The sequence below is a fragment of the Microcebus murinus genome, chromosome 7 (genome assembly GCF_040939455.1).
Source record: "Microcebus murinus isolate Inina chromosome 7, M.murinus_Inina_mat1.0, whole genome shotgun sequence".
In the NCBI taxonomy this organism is placed as follows: Eukaryota; Metazoa; Chordata; class Mammalia; order Primates; family Cheirogaleidae; genus Microcebus; species Microcebus murinus.
In genome coordinates this window covers 63,092,638-63,110,534 of record NC_134110.1, presented here as the reverse complement: position 1 = coordinate 63,110,534, position 17,897 = coordinate 63,092,638, and the positions used below count along the sequence as shown (strand labels likewise).

The following is a 17,897-nucleotide window of genomic DNA, read 5'->3' as shown; positions in this document are numbered from 1 at the left end:
TAGTTGCCTTCCCCCCAACCTTTAAATAAAAAGTTTTTCCTTTTTACTTAAAATGATTTTATTTATTTTTTTTAGCAACTGATCTGGTACTGAGAAAGGTCATCAATTTTTCCGACTGCACAGTTTGTCTTGATAAACGGAATGCCAGTGGTAAAATAGAATTTTATCAGGATCCTTTATTGTACAAATGTTCCTTCAGAACTCGTCTTCATTTTACTTATGATAACCTAAATTCCAAGATGCCATCTGTTATTAAAGTAGGTGATTCTTTTACTTGTAGTTAAATTGCATGTCTGTTTTATTTATTGGCTTTTATGCATGCTAATCGTTATTAAGAAACCGTGAAGAAATGAACCTCATATTTAGCTTGGAACGAGACATAAAGAAAATAAAATAAAAAATAGAAAAAAGAAAAATTAACGTCATAAATATACATGCCATTTGTTTTTATAAAACATTTTATTTATATTTATGTTCTTTATGTTACATTATGTTTATTATTTTTTGTGTACTGTGTTCTAGTAGAGATACTTTGGCGACAACTTTTTTTTCTGTAACTGTAATTTGCTTTTTAGTTTATCCAGCTGTTTATTGGTGTTCTCTCTTCAAGTAGGCAGAGGAAATCATGAAAATATTTATACCCACAGTGGACTAAATATTAATAATCTGTATTTCAATCCTTATAATATGCTCAGTATGAACTAATAACTGCAGTTATTTTCTCTTCTCTTTCTTAGGCAACTTTGTAAGGCTTGATATGCTAACCTAATAATTTAAGTTTATTGGTTCAAGAAGTTTTAACTTACATCTGTGGTTTTGAAATGTAAAGTACAGAGTGTGGGAATTATTTAGGACATGTCTTTTGATACATAAAAAAATTTGTTCTCCAAGGCAGTGTATATATTTTCAGTGTGTATTGTTAGTATCTAAATGTAAATCCTGTTGTCTTTTGTTACTTAACAGTTTTCTGCATGTTGTCTGTCAATGTCTTGGAAAAGGAATTCTCATAGTGATTTGTGATCCTGTTAACTTAAGTTTTTTTTTTTTTTTTACATCCTGAAAGCTTTCAACACCTATGTATTATCTTTTTATGAATGTGACAGTAAAGAATTCTGACATGGAGAAATAAATAACTATAGTATATGATGCCCTAGGATTTTAACTATTTGCAATATGCTGATTATTATTTTTTAATTTTTATTTTTATTTCAGCATATTATGGGGGTACAAATGTTAAGGTTACATATATTGCCCTTGCCTCCCCTCCCCCCTCGAGTCAGAGCTTCAAGCGTGTCCATCCCCCACAGGTGGTGTGCATCACACTCATTATGTATGTATATACCCATCCCCTCCTCCCCCCTCCCACCTGTCCGACACCCAATAATTTTTTTTTTTTTTAACATTTTGGTTACATTTTATATCTTTGCCTCTCCCTAGCAAAGGTTGGAGGTATGCCTTTCTCCTCCACAATGCTCACCACATCCCTAAGATGTGGAACTACCTCCCTAACCCCTGAATCCCTGGTGAACACCACCACCATTTGAGCACCATAGTGTCAATCAGTCAGTACCAATTTGATGGCAAGTACATGTGGAGCCCATTTTTCTGATCTTGTGTCGTCTCACTTTGGATAATGGGCTTAAGCTTAATCCAGGATAGTATAAGCGGTGCTAGCTTGCTGTCCTTTCTTAGATTTGAGTAATATTCCATTGTGAACATATACCAAATTTTAATAATCCAATCATGAATTGACAGGCACTTGGGTTGTTTCCACGTCCTTGCAATAGTGAATTGTGCTGCCATAAACATTCAGGTGCAGATGTCTTTATAATAGGATGTCTTATGCTCTTTTGGGTAGATACCTAATAGTGCTATTGCTGTATCACATGGTATTTCTTTTTCTAGCTGTTTGAGGTATCTCCAAATTCTTTTCCACAAAGGTTGCACTAATATGCAGTCCCACCAGCAGTGTAAGAGTGTTTCTGTCTCTCCACATCCTCGCCAGCATTTGTTGTTTTGGGATTTCTTGATACAGGCTGTTCTCACTGGGGTTTTAATGTGGAATAAACTTTTGTTGTTGAATTACCTGCCTCTGACTACCGAAGTTCTATGATAGAAAAGCTAGACTTAGGAGTCTGAACACTGGTATTGACTATTTTGTCTATTTGAGTATGACTGTATAAAATTTAGTTTTGTTTATGTTACATTGTTTTATTAAAGCGTATAACACTTTGTATTTTCTATAGCCTTACCATACTTAAATTATATTTACATGTGAAATCCACCTATTTTTTTCCTTTAGTAGTACTTAAGTCATCTGTGTTTTACTTTTTTCCCCAATGTGTGTAATGCAAGTTGGCTTGTTTAAATTCTGTTACTTTTTTCCTTCTATTTTTGAGTTAGCTTCTTTGGCAAAGATACGAATGGAAAACAATTAACTCAGTAGTATTAATGTCTCTGTCTCAGGGAAAAGGATTTACTTTCTTTAGCCTTGGATTGACTAGTAAAGTTGGGGAGCATGAAGGTAAAGTCAAGATATATTGAAATCAAGTAATGAATATATAGGAACTTTATTGTAAAAATAATCTTATTTATCATTAGTGCAAATTTTTTTTTTTTTTTTTTGAGACAGAGTCTCGCTTTGTTGTCCAGGCTAGAGTGAGTGCCGTGGCGTCAGCCTAGCTCACAGCAACCTCAAACTCCTGGGCTCGAGTGATCCTTCTGCCTCAGCCTCCCGAGTAGCTGGGACTACAGGCATGCGCCACTATGCCCGGCTAATTTTTTATATATATATCAGTTGGCCAATTAATTTCTTTCTATTTTATAGTAGAGACGGGGTCTCGCTCTTGCTCAGGCTGGTTTTGAACTCCTGACCTTGAGCAATCCGCCCGCCTCGGCCTCCCAAGAGCTAGGATTACAGGCGTGAGCCACAGCGCCCGGCCCATTAGTGCAAATTTAATTGTCCATTCTAAGATGTGACTAAATTAGAGGAAAGTGAAAATAAATGAACTTGAAAAAAATTTAGTGTTGGCATGTAAGTAAATTTTTGTTCATAAAATTGAATTGCCATGACATTTCATTGTAAAAAGTCCTTTAACATAAATAAGTTTGTTGATATGTGGTTTTTTACTGTGTTAATCACCATATATGAGATACCATTCTCTTTTGCTCAAATGAAATCAATTTTTGAGGTGTTTTTTTTTTTTTTTTGAGACATAGTCTCGCTTTGTTGCCCAGGCTAGAGTGAGTGCCGTGGCATCAGCCTAGCTCACAGCAACCTCAAACTCCTGAGCTAAAGCAGTCCTCCTGCCTCAGCCTCCCGAGTAGCTGGGACTACAGGCATGTGCCACCATGCCCAGCTAATTTTTTTTTTTTCTATATGTATTAGTTGGCCAATTAATTTCTTTCTATTTATAGTAGAGACCGGGTCTCGCTCTTAGGCTGGTTTCGAACTCCTGAGCTCGAGCAATCTGCCCGCCTCGGCCTCCCAGAGTGCTAGGATTACAGGCGTGAGCCACCGCGCCTGGCCAATTTTTGAGTTTTTTAATTAATACTTATATTGTAAGATTTGCTGTTTTGGTTTAGACCCATCATAATTCCAACTCCTAGTCTTAGGAAATATGTGTTATTAATAAATAGATGTGGTTTACTTCATTGATTACCTCAAAGACAGGAGACTTCCCAATATGTTCCAGATTTACTAATTATTTTTTTAAACCTTTCACATATGTTTGTTTAAGTGGCTCTTGAATTTATTCGTATATTTGATAGGCTTTTTATTATTTTTAATTTTTTTGTGAGAAACAAACTTGTCCTAAAGATTATGACATGAGATACAGGTCATATGGGAACATAATTCATTTAACATTTCTATTTTTGGAAACTCACTGTGCAGTTTTTCAGAGGAATGAAATGAAATTCTACACAAAATCTTTGAGCACGTCTCTGATTAATTCATTATGATAGATCTCTGTAATTGCAAATATCTTATTAATGGGTTTAAAATTTTTAAGGCTGGTGATCTATATTACTAAATTGTTTCCAGAAAGGTTTACCTCCTGTGAATATTAAGGGGAGTGCTTGTATTCTACTCTTGCTATCCTTAAGTGTGATCATATTTTAAAAATTGTCAACTTGCTGAACAACAAATAATATATAATTTAATATTGATTTATTAGTGAAGTTAGATTTTTGAAAATATGTTCACTGGCCATTTGCTTATTCCTTGAATTATCCATTCTTGTTCTTTATTCATTTTATTATTGAAGATTATTCTTATTGATTTAAAAAATTTTTTAAAAACATACATAGGTTTGTATATATGTGTGTGTGTTTGTATATATATTTGATAGGTTCTTTTTTATTGGTTTTACTTACTGCTTATCACTGGTGCTATTGGTGCAATGCAGTATTTAAAAGGATGTGACACAGAAATCTCAAATTAAGAACACCTTGGTAGGCTGCATACTCCTTTTCTGCCCATCCCCAAACTCTATCCCCCATTTTCTTACCTCTTTATGGTTTAGTCAATGTATGACCTTTAGGTCAGTTTTAAGAAACTTGTGCTCATATTTTAAATATGGTATTTGACACCATTGCCCCCAATACAACTTTCTCCCCTTTTAAATATATCTTTGTTCTTAGACCCCTAAAAATATGATTACCATTACTACTTCTTCATGTTTTGTAGACACTCAAACATGTTAGTCCAAATAAACCTTTTAAGAGACTTGACTTTATAGCTTAATTAGTTTTACTCCATATGTATGTAACAGCAGAAAATCATTACACTGAATGAAGCTGGGTTTATATTCCACTGATGTTTTTTTCTCTGTGGAGAACTTTGATTGCTATATATCCTATTTGCTAGTAATTAATTTTCTCTTTCTTATAATTGATTAGTGTTATGAATTTTATATTGTTTAAATCTTATTTAAAATTTATTTGAAAAAATTTTTGAATGCATAGTTTATTTGGTTTTCCAAATTGACAATGGAAATTTTATTATTTCTATACTTCCATAGTTATAGTATTAGTCTCTTCTCCACTTAACATATGGTTTTAGGATGTATATGTATTCTTTTTGGTGAGTGAAGCTGGAAAGAACTATGAAAGTTTTACTAAACTGACATCATGAAATTTTTATTATTTGTGGTTCACAGAAATCTTTTTTTTTTTTGAGGGGAGAATACTGTCATACTCTTTATAGAGTAGGTATTTAGTTACATAACTTATTTTCCTTGTGGAATAATTATCTAGAGATCTAATGTGAATATATCTTCTTATTATTAATTCTGTTTGTACCTACATCATTTGGCTTAGTATAATTTCTATCTAAAGTTTATTGATCATCATAGCAAAATTTATTTAATTCCTGTTATTTTAGAGTAAATATTATTTTGACTTAAATATTAGAAATGTTTGGGTATTTCATTTTAAGACTTAAAATTCACTGCTTATCTTTAAAGATACTCCTTTAAATATGTTTTCTTTGATGTTTTTGATTTTCAAAATACAGATTCATACTTTAGTAGAGAGCTTGAAACTTTCTATCACAGATCAACAACTGCCTATGTTTATTCGTATAATGCAACTTGGGATTGCTCTTTACTATGGAGAAATAGGCAATTTTAAAGATGGAGAAATGGAAGACTCTACCTGTCACAATAAAGATATGTTAGGAAACATTACAGGTAAGTATAACAAAAACTTTATAATTACTGTTCATTTTTCTATGTCAGATCACTCATATCTCTGCCTATCAAACATTCTACCATTCTGCCATACATCATAACTAAACTGTTCACATCTCCCCTATTTTACCATAAGATTTTATTTCTCTGTATTTTCCCATGTCACATATCTTTATCCACATAATATATATATATATAGTGGAATGATTGATTTTGACTTGGTTTTGGGCCTGAGATTGAGAAAGGTTTAAGATAATTAATTTCCAGAGCTAGGCCCTAAGAAGAGAATTTAAAACTTAGGGGCAAATAACTTAATTAAAAAATGGGCAAATAGACATTTCTTCAGAGAAGAGAAATGAATGGCCAACAAACACGTGAAGATACTGTACATCATTAGCCATGAAGGGGGAGTGTAAATCAAAACTTCAGTGAGATACCACTTCACAGCCGCTGTGATGACTATAATAAAAAAGACACATCATAACAAGCTTTGGTGAGAATATGGAGAAATTGGAACCCCTATATGCTTCTGGTGGGAATGTGAATTGTATAGCTACTTTGGAAAAAATCGGGCAGTTCTTCAAAAAGTTGAACATAGTGTTACCATATGACCCAGCAATTCTTCTCCTAGGTATATATCAAGAGAATTGAGGATATATGTTCACATAAAAACTTGTGGCAGCATTATTCTTAATAGCCAAAAACTGGAAACAACATAAATGTCCATCAGCTGATGAATGGATAAACAAATTATGGTATAATACTCAGCCATACAAAAGAATGAAATACTGATATATGCGACAACATATATGAACCTTGGAAACATTAAGTGAAAGCCAGTCAACAAAAAAGAACACATGTATGATTCCATTTAAAATGTCCAGAATAGGCAATTCTATAGAGGCAGAAAGTATATTTGTAACCTGGGGTTGGAGGGGAGAGAAAATGACTATACATAGGTAATTTCCTATTGGGGGTGATGAAAATGTTCTAAAATTAGATGGTGGTAGTGGTCACAAAATTGTGACTGCAATAAAAACTAGACAGGGTGTGGTTGTTCATGCTCGTAATCCCAGTGCTTTGGGAGAGTGGTGTGGGAGGATTGCTTGAGCCCAGGAGTTCAAGACCAGCTTGGGCAACAGAGTGAAACCCTGTCTCAGCAAAAAATAAGAAAAATTAGATAGGCATTGTGGTGTGCACCTGTAGTCCCAGCTACTCAGGAAGCTGAGGTAGGAGGATCACTTGAGCCCAGGAATTTGAGGGGTGACAGAGTAAGATCCCGTGACAAACAAACACATACATACATACATATATACCACTGAGATGTGCACTTTTAAAGTGAATTTTATGCTCTTTAAATTTTATCTCATCAAAAAAATTTTATTACCTTAAAAAAAGTGTAGGGAACAACATTAATAAGGGTATGTAGATATAAAACATACCTTTATTTCACACCACACAGTGAATTTTTGTTAGACAGTGAACAGAAACAATGTCTAATACCTTGAACAAAACTAGCACATATAGATAATCAGTTCATTTTTTTCCTAACATGACAAATTTCAAATATATAGAAAAGTTGAAAGAGTTGTTATACAGTGGACACTCACATGCTCATCATTTAGATTCTCCCATTAATATTTTTTTATATTTGCTTCATTGCATATCTTTCTATCTAATGTTCCTTTGTCAGTATAAATTATCAACGTAAATTTATGCTGCCTTTCATATTGTTAACTAGAGTTTATATTTACTAATGTTTTTTAAAAATTTTTTTGAAGATTAAGTTTACAAAACGAATTCTATAAATCTCCCTCCCCCCCACCAGGCCAAAGCTAAGAAGATAGAAATCTTAAGTATAGTAGTCAATGAGAAATGTATATATCTGTGTGATGTAAAACATCATCATCCTCTCCTCTCCTCCTCCCTCTCCCTCCCCTTCCCCTCTCCCTCCCCTTCCCCTCTCCCTTCCTTCCCCCCCCCTTTTTTTAAAATCCCTGTCCTAAAATAATGCAATTATGCCCCTTTCTAATCATGCCTCACCTCCCTGCCTGCCCACATACACTTGGGAAAACACTGTTCTAGAGTTTTAAAAAATGATAGATTAGTTTTGCCGATTCTAGATTTTCATATAGATAGAATATATACTTTCTTGTGGAGGTTCCCTTCATTAAGTGTAATATTTTGGGGATTCATCTATATTGTTGAATATAGCAGTCATTCTTTCATTTTTTTTTCTAGGTATGTTGTATGAATATACCATAGTTAATTTAACCATTCACCTATTGATGGATACTTGGGCTGGTTTCAGTTTTTGGCTGTTATAAATAAAGCTTTCATAGATATTTTTATACAAATTTCATATAGACATGTGCTGTTCTTTCTCAGGTAAATATTTAAGAGTGAAATTATATGTTTACTTATTAAAGAAATAAGACCTTTTCTGAAAAGTGTACCGTTTTATATTTCCATCAATAATGTATGTTAGTTCCAGTTGCTTTACATCCTTGTAAACATTTGGTGTTGTTAGTATTTTCTTTTTTGCCATACTGATGAGTATGTTGTGGTATCTCATCTTTATTTGCATTTTTCTGATGAGTAATTATTTTGAATTTTTTTATGTGGTTATTGACCTTTAATATGTCTGCCTCTGTGAAGTCTGTTTTAAATGTCCATTTAAAAATCTTTTCTGTATTTCAGTGTTGATTTCTAGGACTTCTTTTTATATTCTGAATTGAAGTGCTTTGTCATATATATGTTTTAGGAATTTTCCTTTTTGCCAGTTTGTGACTTGCCTATTCCTTTTTTTTTACGTGTGTACTTAGGATGGATAGCTATTCATGTTTTAATAGGTTTCTTTTGAGCAGAAGTTTTACATTTTGATGAAATGTAACTTTCAGATTTTTCTTTTATAACTGTTGCTTTTTGTATGAGAAGGTGACTAGGTTTTTCTTGTATGTTAAGAGAGGGAAAAAGCAGTTCTGCTATTTGCTTCCATAGGCATCTGAATTAATTTTCTCATCTGTTTAAAGCAGGGATCTCTAACCTTTTTTTGTGTGTGCCGTGGGTTCTTTTGACACTCTGAGCCTCTTCTCAGGTGTATTATATTATATTTTATTTTTTTAGAGAGAGAATCTCAGTCTGTTGCCTAGGCTGGAGTGCAGTGGTACCATAATAGCTTAGTGCAGCCTTGAATTCCTGGGCTCAAGTGATCTACCTACCTTACTCTCTTGAGTAGCTAGTACTACAGTACTGTGCCACTACACCTAGTTATTTTTTATTTTTTAATTTTTTTGTAAAGAAATGGTCTTGCTAAGTTGCCTCGGCAGGTCTCCAACTCCTGGCCTCAAGTGATCCTCCTGCCTCTGCCTCCCAAAGTTCTGGGATTACAGGTGTGAGCCTCTGTCCCTGACCTCTTGGGTTTTGAGTAACTTGATTATGATGTGCTTGGTATAATTTCTTCATGTTACTTGTGCTTGGAGTTCATTGAAGTTTTTAGATCTGTGGTTTATAGCTTTCATCTATATGTGGAAATATTTTGGCCATTGTTTCTTCAAACATATTTTTCAGTTTCCTTCTTTGGGGACTATATTTAGGCTGCATGGTGGTTGACAGAGCTCTCCAATGCTTCATTAATTTCTTCCCCTTTTTTTCCTGAGTTTCATTTTGTATAGCTTTTATTCTGTTCAAGCTAACTAATCTTCTCCTTTGTCTGTCTGTTATTAATACCATCTAGTGTAAATTTCATCTCAGATACTGTATTTGTCATCTCTAGAAGTTCAATTTGGATCTTTTATTATATATTTCATGTCTTAACCTGTTTGTGCTTTCTGGAACATTTTATATAGCTATTTTACTGTTCCTGTTTGCTAATGCTATGATCTGTGTCATTTCTCGTTCTATTTCTATTTTATTGATTGACTTTTTTCCTCATTATGGGCTATATTTTTTTGCTTCTTTGCAGGTCTGATAATTTTTAACTGGATGGTAGACATTGTCAGTTTTATCTTGTTGAGTGCTGGATATTTTGATGTTCCAGCAAGCATTTAAGTTACTTGGAAACAATTTAATGCATTTGAGGCTTGTTTTTAAGGTTTGTTAGATGAGGTCAGAGTACCCATTAGACCTAATTTTGTCTCCTTAATGAGACAATTACTCTTTGTAGTACTCTGCCTGATGCCCTCTGAACTAAAGGGTTTTTGCTTTCTGTCTGTTGGGAGCAAACATTATTCCCAATTCTATATGAGCCCTGGGGATTGTTCTCTTTGCTCCTTTCTGGTGGTTCTTTTTATTGTCTTAGGTAGTTTTCTTACACACATATGGTGTTTCATACTCAGCTGAATGAATGCTGGAGGAGGACCCTCTGCTGATTTCAGGGGCTGTCTGAGAAGCTTTCTGGTTTTATACTCTGGTACCTTACAAACTCTAGCCCTCTTAGTCTTCCTGGACTTCCTATGTTGTCTTCTCATTTAAGGGAGACTATTGCTCGGCTTGGATTTCCCTTTTGCTGGCCATGGCTTAGAAACTCATTGTAGGCAATAAGCTGGGTGAATCACAGAGCTCATTTCTCTTGTTTCCCATCTATCAGGAGTCACTGACCTTTATTTCCTGATACTCAGTATTTGAAAACTATTATTTCATATATTTTGTCTTTTTTTTTTTCCCTACGTGGTAGGGTAAATTTTCTCTCTGTTACTCAAATTTGGCTATATGCAGACTCTCTGAATGCTTTATATGCTTAAAGTAAATATATTGGATTATAAAAGAAACTAATTGTATTGAAATACAACTGTATTTAAGAAATGATAATATAGTAATATTATGTGCTTCTCTGTTAACACATTAAATATCAAGGTATATATAGCAGGAGATGTAATAGCTATAATACTTTTAAAGTAGTAATGAGTCAGAATGATATTTTGAGATAGTTCCACAACTCTTGATACATAATTATATGTCACTTAATGATAGGTTTATGTTCTGAGAAATGCGTCATTAGGTGATTTCGTTGTTGTGCAAACAACATAGATAATACTTACACAAACCTGCATGGTACAGCCTAGACCACACCTAGGCTATATGGCATTGCATATTGCTCCTAGGCTACAAACCTGTACACTATGTTATTGTACTGAATATTGTAGACTATTGTACCACAGTGGTAAGTATTTGTCTATCTAAACATATCTAAGCATAGAAAAGGCACAATAAAAATATGATTTATTAAAAGATGAAAAACTGGTTCACTTACATGGAGCATTTGCCATGAATGGAGCTTAAAGGAGTGGTAGTTGTACTGGGTGAGCTAGTGAGTGAGTGAAAAGTGAATATGAAGGCCTAGGACATTACTGTACACAACTGTTGACTTTATAAACACTATATACTTAGGTGACACTAAATTTATAAAAACATTTTTCCATCTTTAATAATAAATTAGCTTGCTGTAACTTTTTTACTTTATAAACTTTTATATTTTTGTTTAACTTTTTGACTTTTATTGTAACACTTAGCTTAAGACACAAATGCATTGTATAGCTATATAAAAATTCTTTCTTCATATTTTTATATAAGCTTTTTTATATTTTAAATGTTTTTAGAGATTTTTGAACTTCTTTGTTGAACACTAAGACACAAACCCCCCACACATTAGTCTAGGCCTACACAGAGTCAGGATCATCAATATCACTGTCTTCCACCTTTGCATCTTATCTTACTAGAAGGCTTTCAACTTCATTATAATTTTGTGAAAGCGCTGTCACGTATGTGGTTTGTCATTGACTGAAACCTTATGCAGCGCATGATTTTAACTGTGTTATAGAGTCACAGATACTGCTAACACAACTGTGGTTTTGTTACCTGAATTCATTTTTTTTAAAACACTGTGTTTAATTTAATACTGTATATATATTTTCTTGTTGAAATTCATGGAATTCTTAAATTGTGTCAGCAGGTCCCAGATTAAGATGCACTGTTCCAAAGAAAAAGCATTTTAGGAAATTCTGATGAGATATCAGTGAAATGCTTTTCTGTGTCCTAATTTATTCTTTTTATAAGGCAGTGAGTGAGCAAAGATTCAGAACTGAAAAATCAAAATCCTTTCTGTTTTTTACTCAAGATAATATTGAGTGAAAATTACAGTGGCTGGTTTTTCAGATCTCTTAGTGGTTTCTTTCTTTTGCTTATAAAGCTCAAGCTGTGAATATCGCTTCTGTTTTAATGGATTAGACAAGAGAGGTCTAGAGTCAAGCTCTGTGGATTAAAACTTGTAACTGTTCCTTGAATTGAGGTGACTTTATTTCTCATTTTATAACAGATGATATTCAGTGATGATGTTCATTTTGACATCTTAATAGGTATGATGTATAACAAGCTTTATTTCTCAGTAGAAACTTATATGTTTATGATTGAACAGAAAAATTTAAAGATTATGCCAAACATTGTCTGGATTTGTAACTTTTGTAATTTATTCCAGAGTGCATCTAAGGTCTCTGGATTGTGTATTCTAGTTACTCTAGCTAATGCTTATAAAGCCTTTTCCTTCCCAGATGAAGGAAGGTAAATGGTCATAACCTGTATGTGTAAGATGTTTCAAGGGTCTCCTGTTATAAGAGTTAAAAGTGTTATGAGGTTTTTCTGACCACAAAATATGGAAGGAGGGTATTTAAAGATTTAAAGGAGTGTGTGTATTTATAGATTTATCAGTGAAGAGTAGATATGCTTGAATCTGCTGGAGTCTGCTTACCTCATGAGTTTTTTATAAAGTAATTTTTTTCTTTCTATCTAAACTCCATGATGATATGCTTACTTTGTTTGAATTGCTAGAATAATCTTAAGTGACGTTGATGGAGTTTGATTTTACAAAGGTGGAATAAATTAAAGAAGGGTTGGAATTTAAATCTTTTGTCTGCCAGTGTTTCACCAAATAAAATTTCTTTGCTATAAATTTTTTTATCTGTAAAACAGGAACTAACATATCTCACCCACTAATAACAAAGAGGCCCAACACTATTATTTTCTTCACTGCATGTAAAAAGTCAATCCATTGTAATATTTACATCCTTTGGGATAATTCTTGTTTTTGGGGGGAGTGCATTTTTTCTGGAAGCTCTTGCTGTTTTCTTCCTCCACTGGGTACATCAGGAAATCAAGAATGTTTCTTGTATCTTTCTGGTATTATGTTTCAGGGAAAAGTCACTTTTTTAACATATTAGCCTCATTTTTGAGAGGTAGATTTGTTTGTTTAAAAAAAATTAATGAATGAAATGTTAAAGATTTAATTTATTCATTGTATTTATCAAATACATTTAAAACTATGTGCAATTAATAAACTACTGTCCACATAACATCTCTAACCTAATAAATGAGATTTCATAGTAAAACATGCAGAAACATGAGTGATAATGCTAAATTATTGGTTTCAAATGATAATAACCAATGTATGATTTATTTATACCTTATACCAGAAAGAAAGATGTGGGAAGAAAAATTTTAAAGCCTATCCATTCTTATTTTTTCTCTTAGTTAAATCCTCTTGATTTATTTAAAATGACTTTATTTTGATTGACAGGTGCTGAAGATGAAACAAAAATAGATATGCAGTATCCTCCTCAGTTTAAAGGCCAAGAGTTGTATTCACAGCAAGATGATGAACAGCCACAGGGATGGGTATCATGGGCCTGGTCATTTGTGCCTGCAATTGTGAGTTATGATGATAGTGAGGAAGACTACCTTGGGAATGATCCTACATCAATCACGCATCAGCAGAAAGCACAGACATTGAAGGATCCTATTGTTTCTATAGGATTTTACTGCACAAAGGCAACTGTGACGTTCAAAGTAGGTTTTCTTTCTTTTGCTGTTCATATTTCTATCATCTTTAATGCTTAAATTTTGATTATTAGTAAGATTCTATCTTAACTAAAATTTGTTTTGCACTCAGTAAATGTTAGGTATAGTCTAACAATCCTTTATAAAATTATATGTCACTTCCATCTGAAATAATTGAATTTCAGCCCCTTCCAATATTCTTTTTATATTGGATTTCATAGACAGTTTTTTTTTCTACTGAATCATTGAGTTGGCATACAAACATGCCTTAATATTTTCGTTAAAAAAGAAAGGCACATTAAAAATCTCTCTTAAATTTATGTACTCCTATAGCTACTGTTTTATTTCTGTGCTCTCCTTCATAAAAAATTTCTTTAAAGCATTATTTATATATAATTTTTCTCTCTCTTGCTCTTCAAGACAGTATAAATCTTTGTCTAAATCCTTTCTAACTATTTTGCAGCACTATTTAACATATTTTGACTACTTCATCTGTTAAAATAATATAAAATATATATATATAGTTTGTTTTGCATAAAAGAGAGTAGATAATATGTATGTTCAGGTCAAGTGAACATCTTTTTTCTTAAAGAAATAGTACTTTTTATTTCGGCATATTATAGGGGTACAGATTTTAAGGTTTCAATAAATGCCCATTTTCCCCCCTCCCCCCAAAAGTCTGAGTCTCCATCATGACCATCCCCCAGAAAGTGCACATCTCACTAATTATATATGTATATACCCGCCCCCCTCCCCCTCCCACCTGCCCAATATCCTATTACTGTAGTACCTATGTGTCCACTTAGGTGCTACTCAGTTAATACCAGTTTGCTGGAGAATATATCTGGTGCTTGTTTTTCCATTCTTGGGATACTTCACTTAGTAGTATGGGTTCCAGCTCTAACCAGGAAAATATAAGATGTGCTATATCACCATTGTTTCTTAGAGCTGAATAGTACTCCATGGTATACATATACCACATTTTATTAATCCATTCTTGGATTGCTGGGCACTAGGGCTGTTTCCACAGCCTTGCAATTATGAATTGTGCTGCTATAAACATTCGAGTGCAGGTGTCTTTTTTGTAGAGTGTCACTGGATCATTTGGGTAGATGCCCAGCAATGGGATTGCTGGATCAAATGGTAGATTCACTTATATCGCCTTAAGGTATCTCCATATTGCTTTCCACAGAGGTTGAACTAGTTTGCAGTTCCACCAGCAGTGTAGGAGTGTTCCTCTATCTCCGCATCCACGCCAGCATTTATTGTTTGGAGATTTTTTGATAAAGGCCATTCTCACTGGGGTTAAGTGATATCTCATTGTGGTTTTGATTTGCATTTCCCTGATGATTAGAGATGTTGAGCATTTTTTCATATGTTTATTGGCCATTCTTCTGTCTTCTTTAGAAAAATTTCTGTTCAAGTCCTTTGCCCACTTTTTAATGGGGTTATTTGGTTTTTTCTTGCTGATTTTCGTGAGTTCTAAGTATATTCTAGTTATCAGTCCCTTATCGGATGCATAGGATGCAAAAATTTTGTCCCATTCTGTAGGTTGTCTGTTTACTTTCATGACTATTTCTTTGGCTGTGCAGAAGCTTTGTAGTTTGATCATATCCCATTTATTTATTTTTGTTGCTGCTGTGATTGCCTTTGGGGACTTCTTCATAAACTCTTTGCCCAGGCCAATGTCTAGGAGAGTGTTTCCAACTTTTTCCTCTAGAGTTCTAATAGTTTCATACCTTAGGTTTAAGTCTGTTATCCAGCGTGAGTTGGTTTTTGTGAGAGGTGAAAGGTGTGGGTTCTGTTTTAGCCTTCTACAGGTGGCTATCCAGTTTTCCCAGCACCATTTATTGAAGAGAGATTCTTTTCCCCAGCGTATGTTTTTGTCTGCTTTGTCAAAGATTAGATGGCTATATGAGGATGGTTTTATATCAGGATTCTCACATCTGTTCCACTGGTCAATATTCCTGTTTTTGTGCCAATACCATATTGTTTTAATTACTACAGCTTTGTAGTATAGTTTGATATCTGGCATATTAATGCCTCCCATTTTTTTTTTGTTGCCTAGAATTGCTCTTGATATTCGGGGTCTTCTTTGGTTCCATAAGAAGCGTAAAATTATTTTTTCTATATCTGTGAAGAATGCTGATGGGATTTTAATAGGTATTGCATTGAATCTGTAGATCAGTTTAGGTAGTATAGACATTTTGATGATATTGAGTCTGCCGATCCACAAGCATGGTATGGATTTCCATCTGTTTACATCCTCTGCTATTTCCTTCCTCAGTGTTTCATAGTTCTCCCTGTAGAGGTCTTTTACGTCCTTGGTTAAGTATATTCCTAGGTACTTTAATTTCTTTGTTGCTATTGTGAAGGGAATTGAGTCTTTGATTTGGTTCTCAATTAGATTGTTGTGGGTGTATATGAATGCCTCTGATTTCTGTGTATTGATTTTGTATCCTGAGACTTGACTAAATTCATTGATCAGTTCCAGGAGTTTCTTGGTTGAATCTTTGGGGTGTTCTAGATACAATATCATATCATCAGCAAACAGTGAAAGTTTGATCTCTTCTGCCCCTATTTGGATACCTTTGATTCAATTTTCCTGTCTGATTGCTGTAGCCAAGACTTCCAGCACTATGTTGAACAGAAGTGGAGATAGTGGGCAGCCTTGTCTGGTTCCAGTTCTAAGTGGGAATGATTTCAATTTTTCCCCATTCAGTATGATGTTGGCTATGGATCTGTCATATATGGCTTGTATCATTTTTAGGTATGTCCCTTCTATGCCTATTTTCTTAAGTGTTCGTATCATGAAAGGGTGTTGAATTTTGTCAAAAGCTTTTTCTGCATCTATTGAAAGAATCATGTGGTCTTTGTTTTTGCTTCTGTTGATGTGGTGAATTGCATTTATAGATTTACGTATGTTGAACCACCCCTGCATCCCTGGGATGAAGCCCACTTGGTCGTGGTGAATTATTTTTTTGATAAACGTCTGGATTCAGTTAGCTAAGATTTTGTTGAAAAGTTTTGCATCTATATTCATTAGGGATATTGGTCTGTAGTTTTCTTTTTTTGTTGCATCCTTTCCTGGTTTTGGTATCAGAGTAATATTCGCTTCATAAAAGGTGTCGGGGAGGTTTCCATTCTTCTCGATGTTGTGGAATAGTTTCTGCATGATAGGTAGTAGTTCTTCTTTGTAAGTGTGGTAAAATTCAGGTGTGAAGCCATCTGGACTAGGACTTTTCTTTTTAGGGAGATTTTTAATTGCTGTTTCTATTTCAGCTGTTGAGATTGGTCTGTTCAGGGAATCTATTTCTTCCTGGTTGAGCCTAGGGAGGCTGTGTGTTTCTAGAAATTTGTCCATTTCCTCCACATTTTCCAGTTTGTGTGCATAAAGATTTTTGTAGTATTCATAAATTGTATCTTGTATCTCTTTGGGATCAGTTGTGATATCTCCTTTTTTATTCCTTATGGAGCTTATTAGAGATTTCTCTTTTCTGCTTTTCGTTAGCTTAGCCAATGGTGTGTCAATTTTGTTTATTTTTCAAAGAACCAACTTTTTGTTTTATTAATCTCCTGAATAGCTTCCCTGTTTTCAATTTCATTTAGTTCTGATTTGATCTTGTTGATTTCACTTCTTCTGCTGGGTTTGGGGTTGGTCTGTTGTTCTTTTTCCAGCTCTTTGAGTCGTTTCATTAGATTGTCTATTTGTGATCTTCTTGTCTTTTGGTTATAGGCATTTATGGAGATAAACTTTCCTCTCAGAACTGCTTTAGCTGTGTCCCAGAGGAGTTGATAACTTGTCTCTCCATTGTCGTTTTCTTCATAGAATTTTTTTATTTCCGTGTTGATTTTCTTCATTTACGAAGTAATCATTTAGTAGGAGGTTGTTTAATTTCCACGTTTTTGTGTAGAAATGTGAGTTTCTGTTAGGGTTGATTTCTAGTTTTATTCCACTGTGATCTGAGAAGGTACATGGTATGATTTCTATTTTTTTAAATTTCTTGAGATTTTCTTTGTGTCCTAGGATATGGTCAATCTTAGAGAATGTCCCGTGAGCTGATGAGAAGAACGTATATTCAGTGGATTTTGGGTAGAATGTTCTGTAGATGTCTGTCAGACACAATTGTTCTAGAGTTTTGTTTAAGTCCATTATTTCTTTATTAATTTTCTGTTTGGAGGATCTGTCTCGTGCCGTCAGTGGGGTGTTGAAATCTCCGGCGATTATGGAGTTGCTATTAATCCATTTGCTTAGCTCCAGTAAGGTTTGCTTTATGAATCTGGGTGCACCTAAGTTGGGTGCATATATATTTAAAATTGTTATCTCTTCTTGTTGGACTGTGCCCTTCACCATTATATAATGACCCTCTTTGTCTT

The 17,897-nt window shown here is 34.0% G+C and overlaps 1 protein-coding gene across 7 annotated transcripts in view; it reads left to right on the top strand.

The window, feature by feature from the left end:
- VPS13B (vacuolar protein sorting 13 homolog B) overlaps nucleotides 1–17,897 on the top strand; it is a 761,111-nt gene that overhangs the window by 59,192 nt on the left and 684,022 nt on the right. For 6 of the 7 annotated variants that reach the window (XM_012762009.3, XM_012762013.2, XM_012762010.3 and 3 more), the window contains exons 6-8: nucleotides 76–257; nucleotides 5,519–5,693; nucleotides 13,261–13,529. In XM_012762009.3, coding sequence (XP_012617463.2) covers nucleotides 76–257; nucleotides 5,519–5,693; nucleotides 13,261–13,529 — 626 coding nt within the window. Of the gene's footprint in view, nucleotides 1–75; nucleotides 258–5,518; nucleotides 5,694–7,984; nucleotides 8,082–13,260; nucleotides 13,530–17,897 lie in introns of those variants that run through there. The other variant, XM_012762014.3, reaches the window with a different exon arrangement.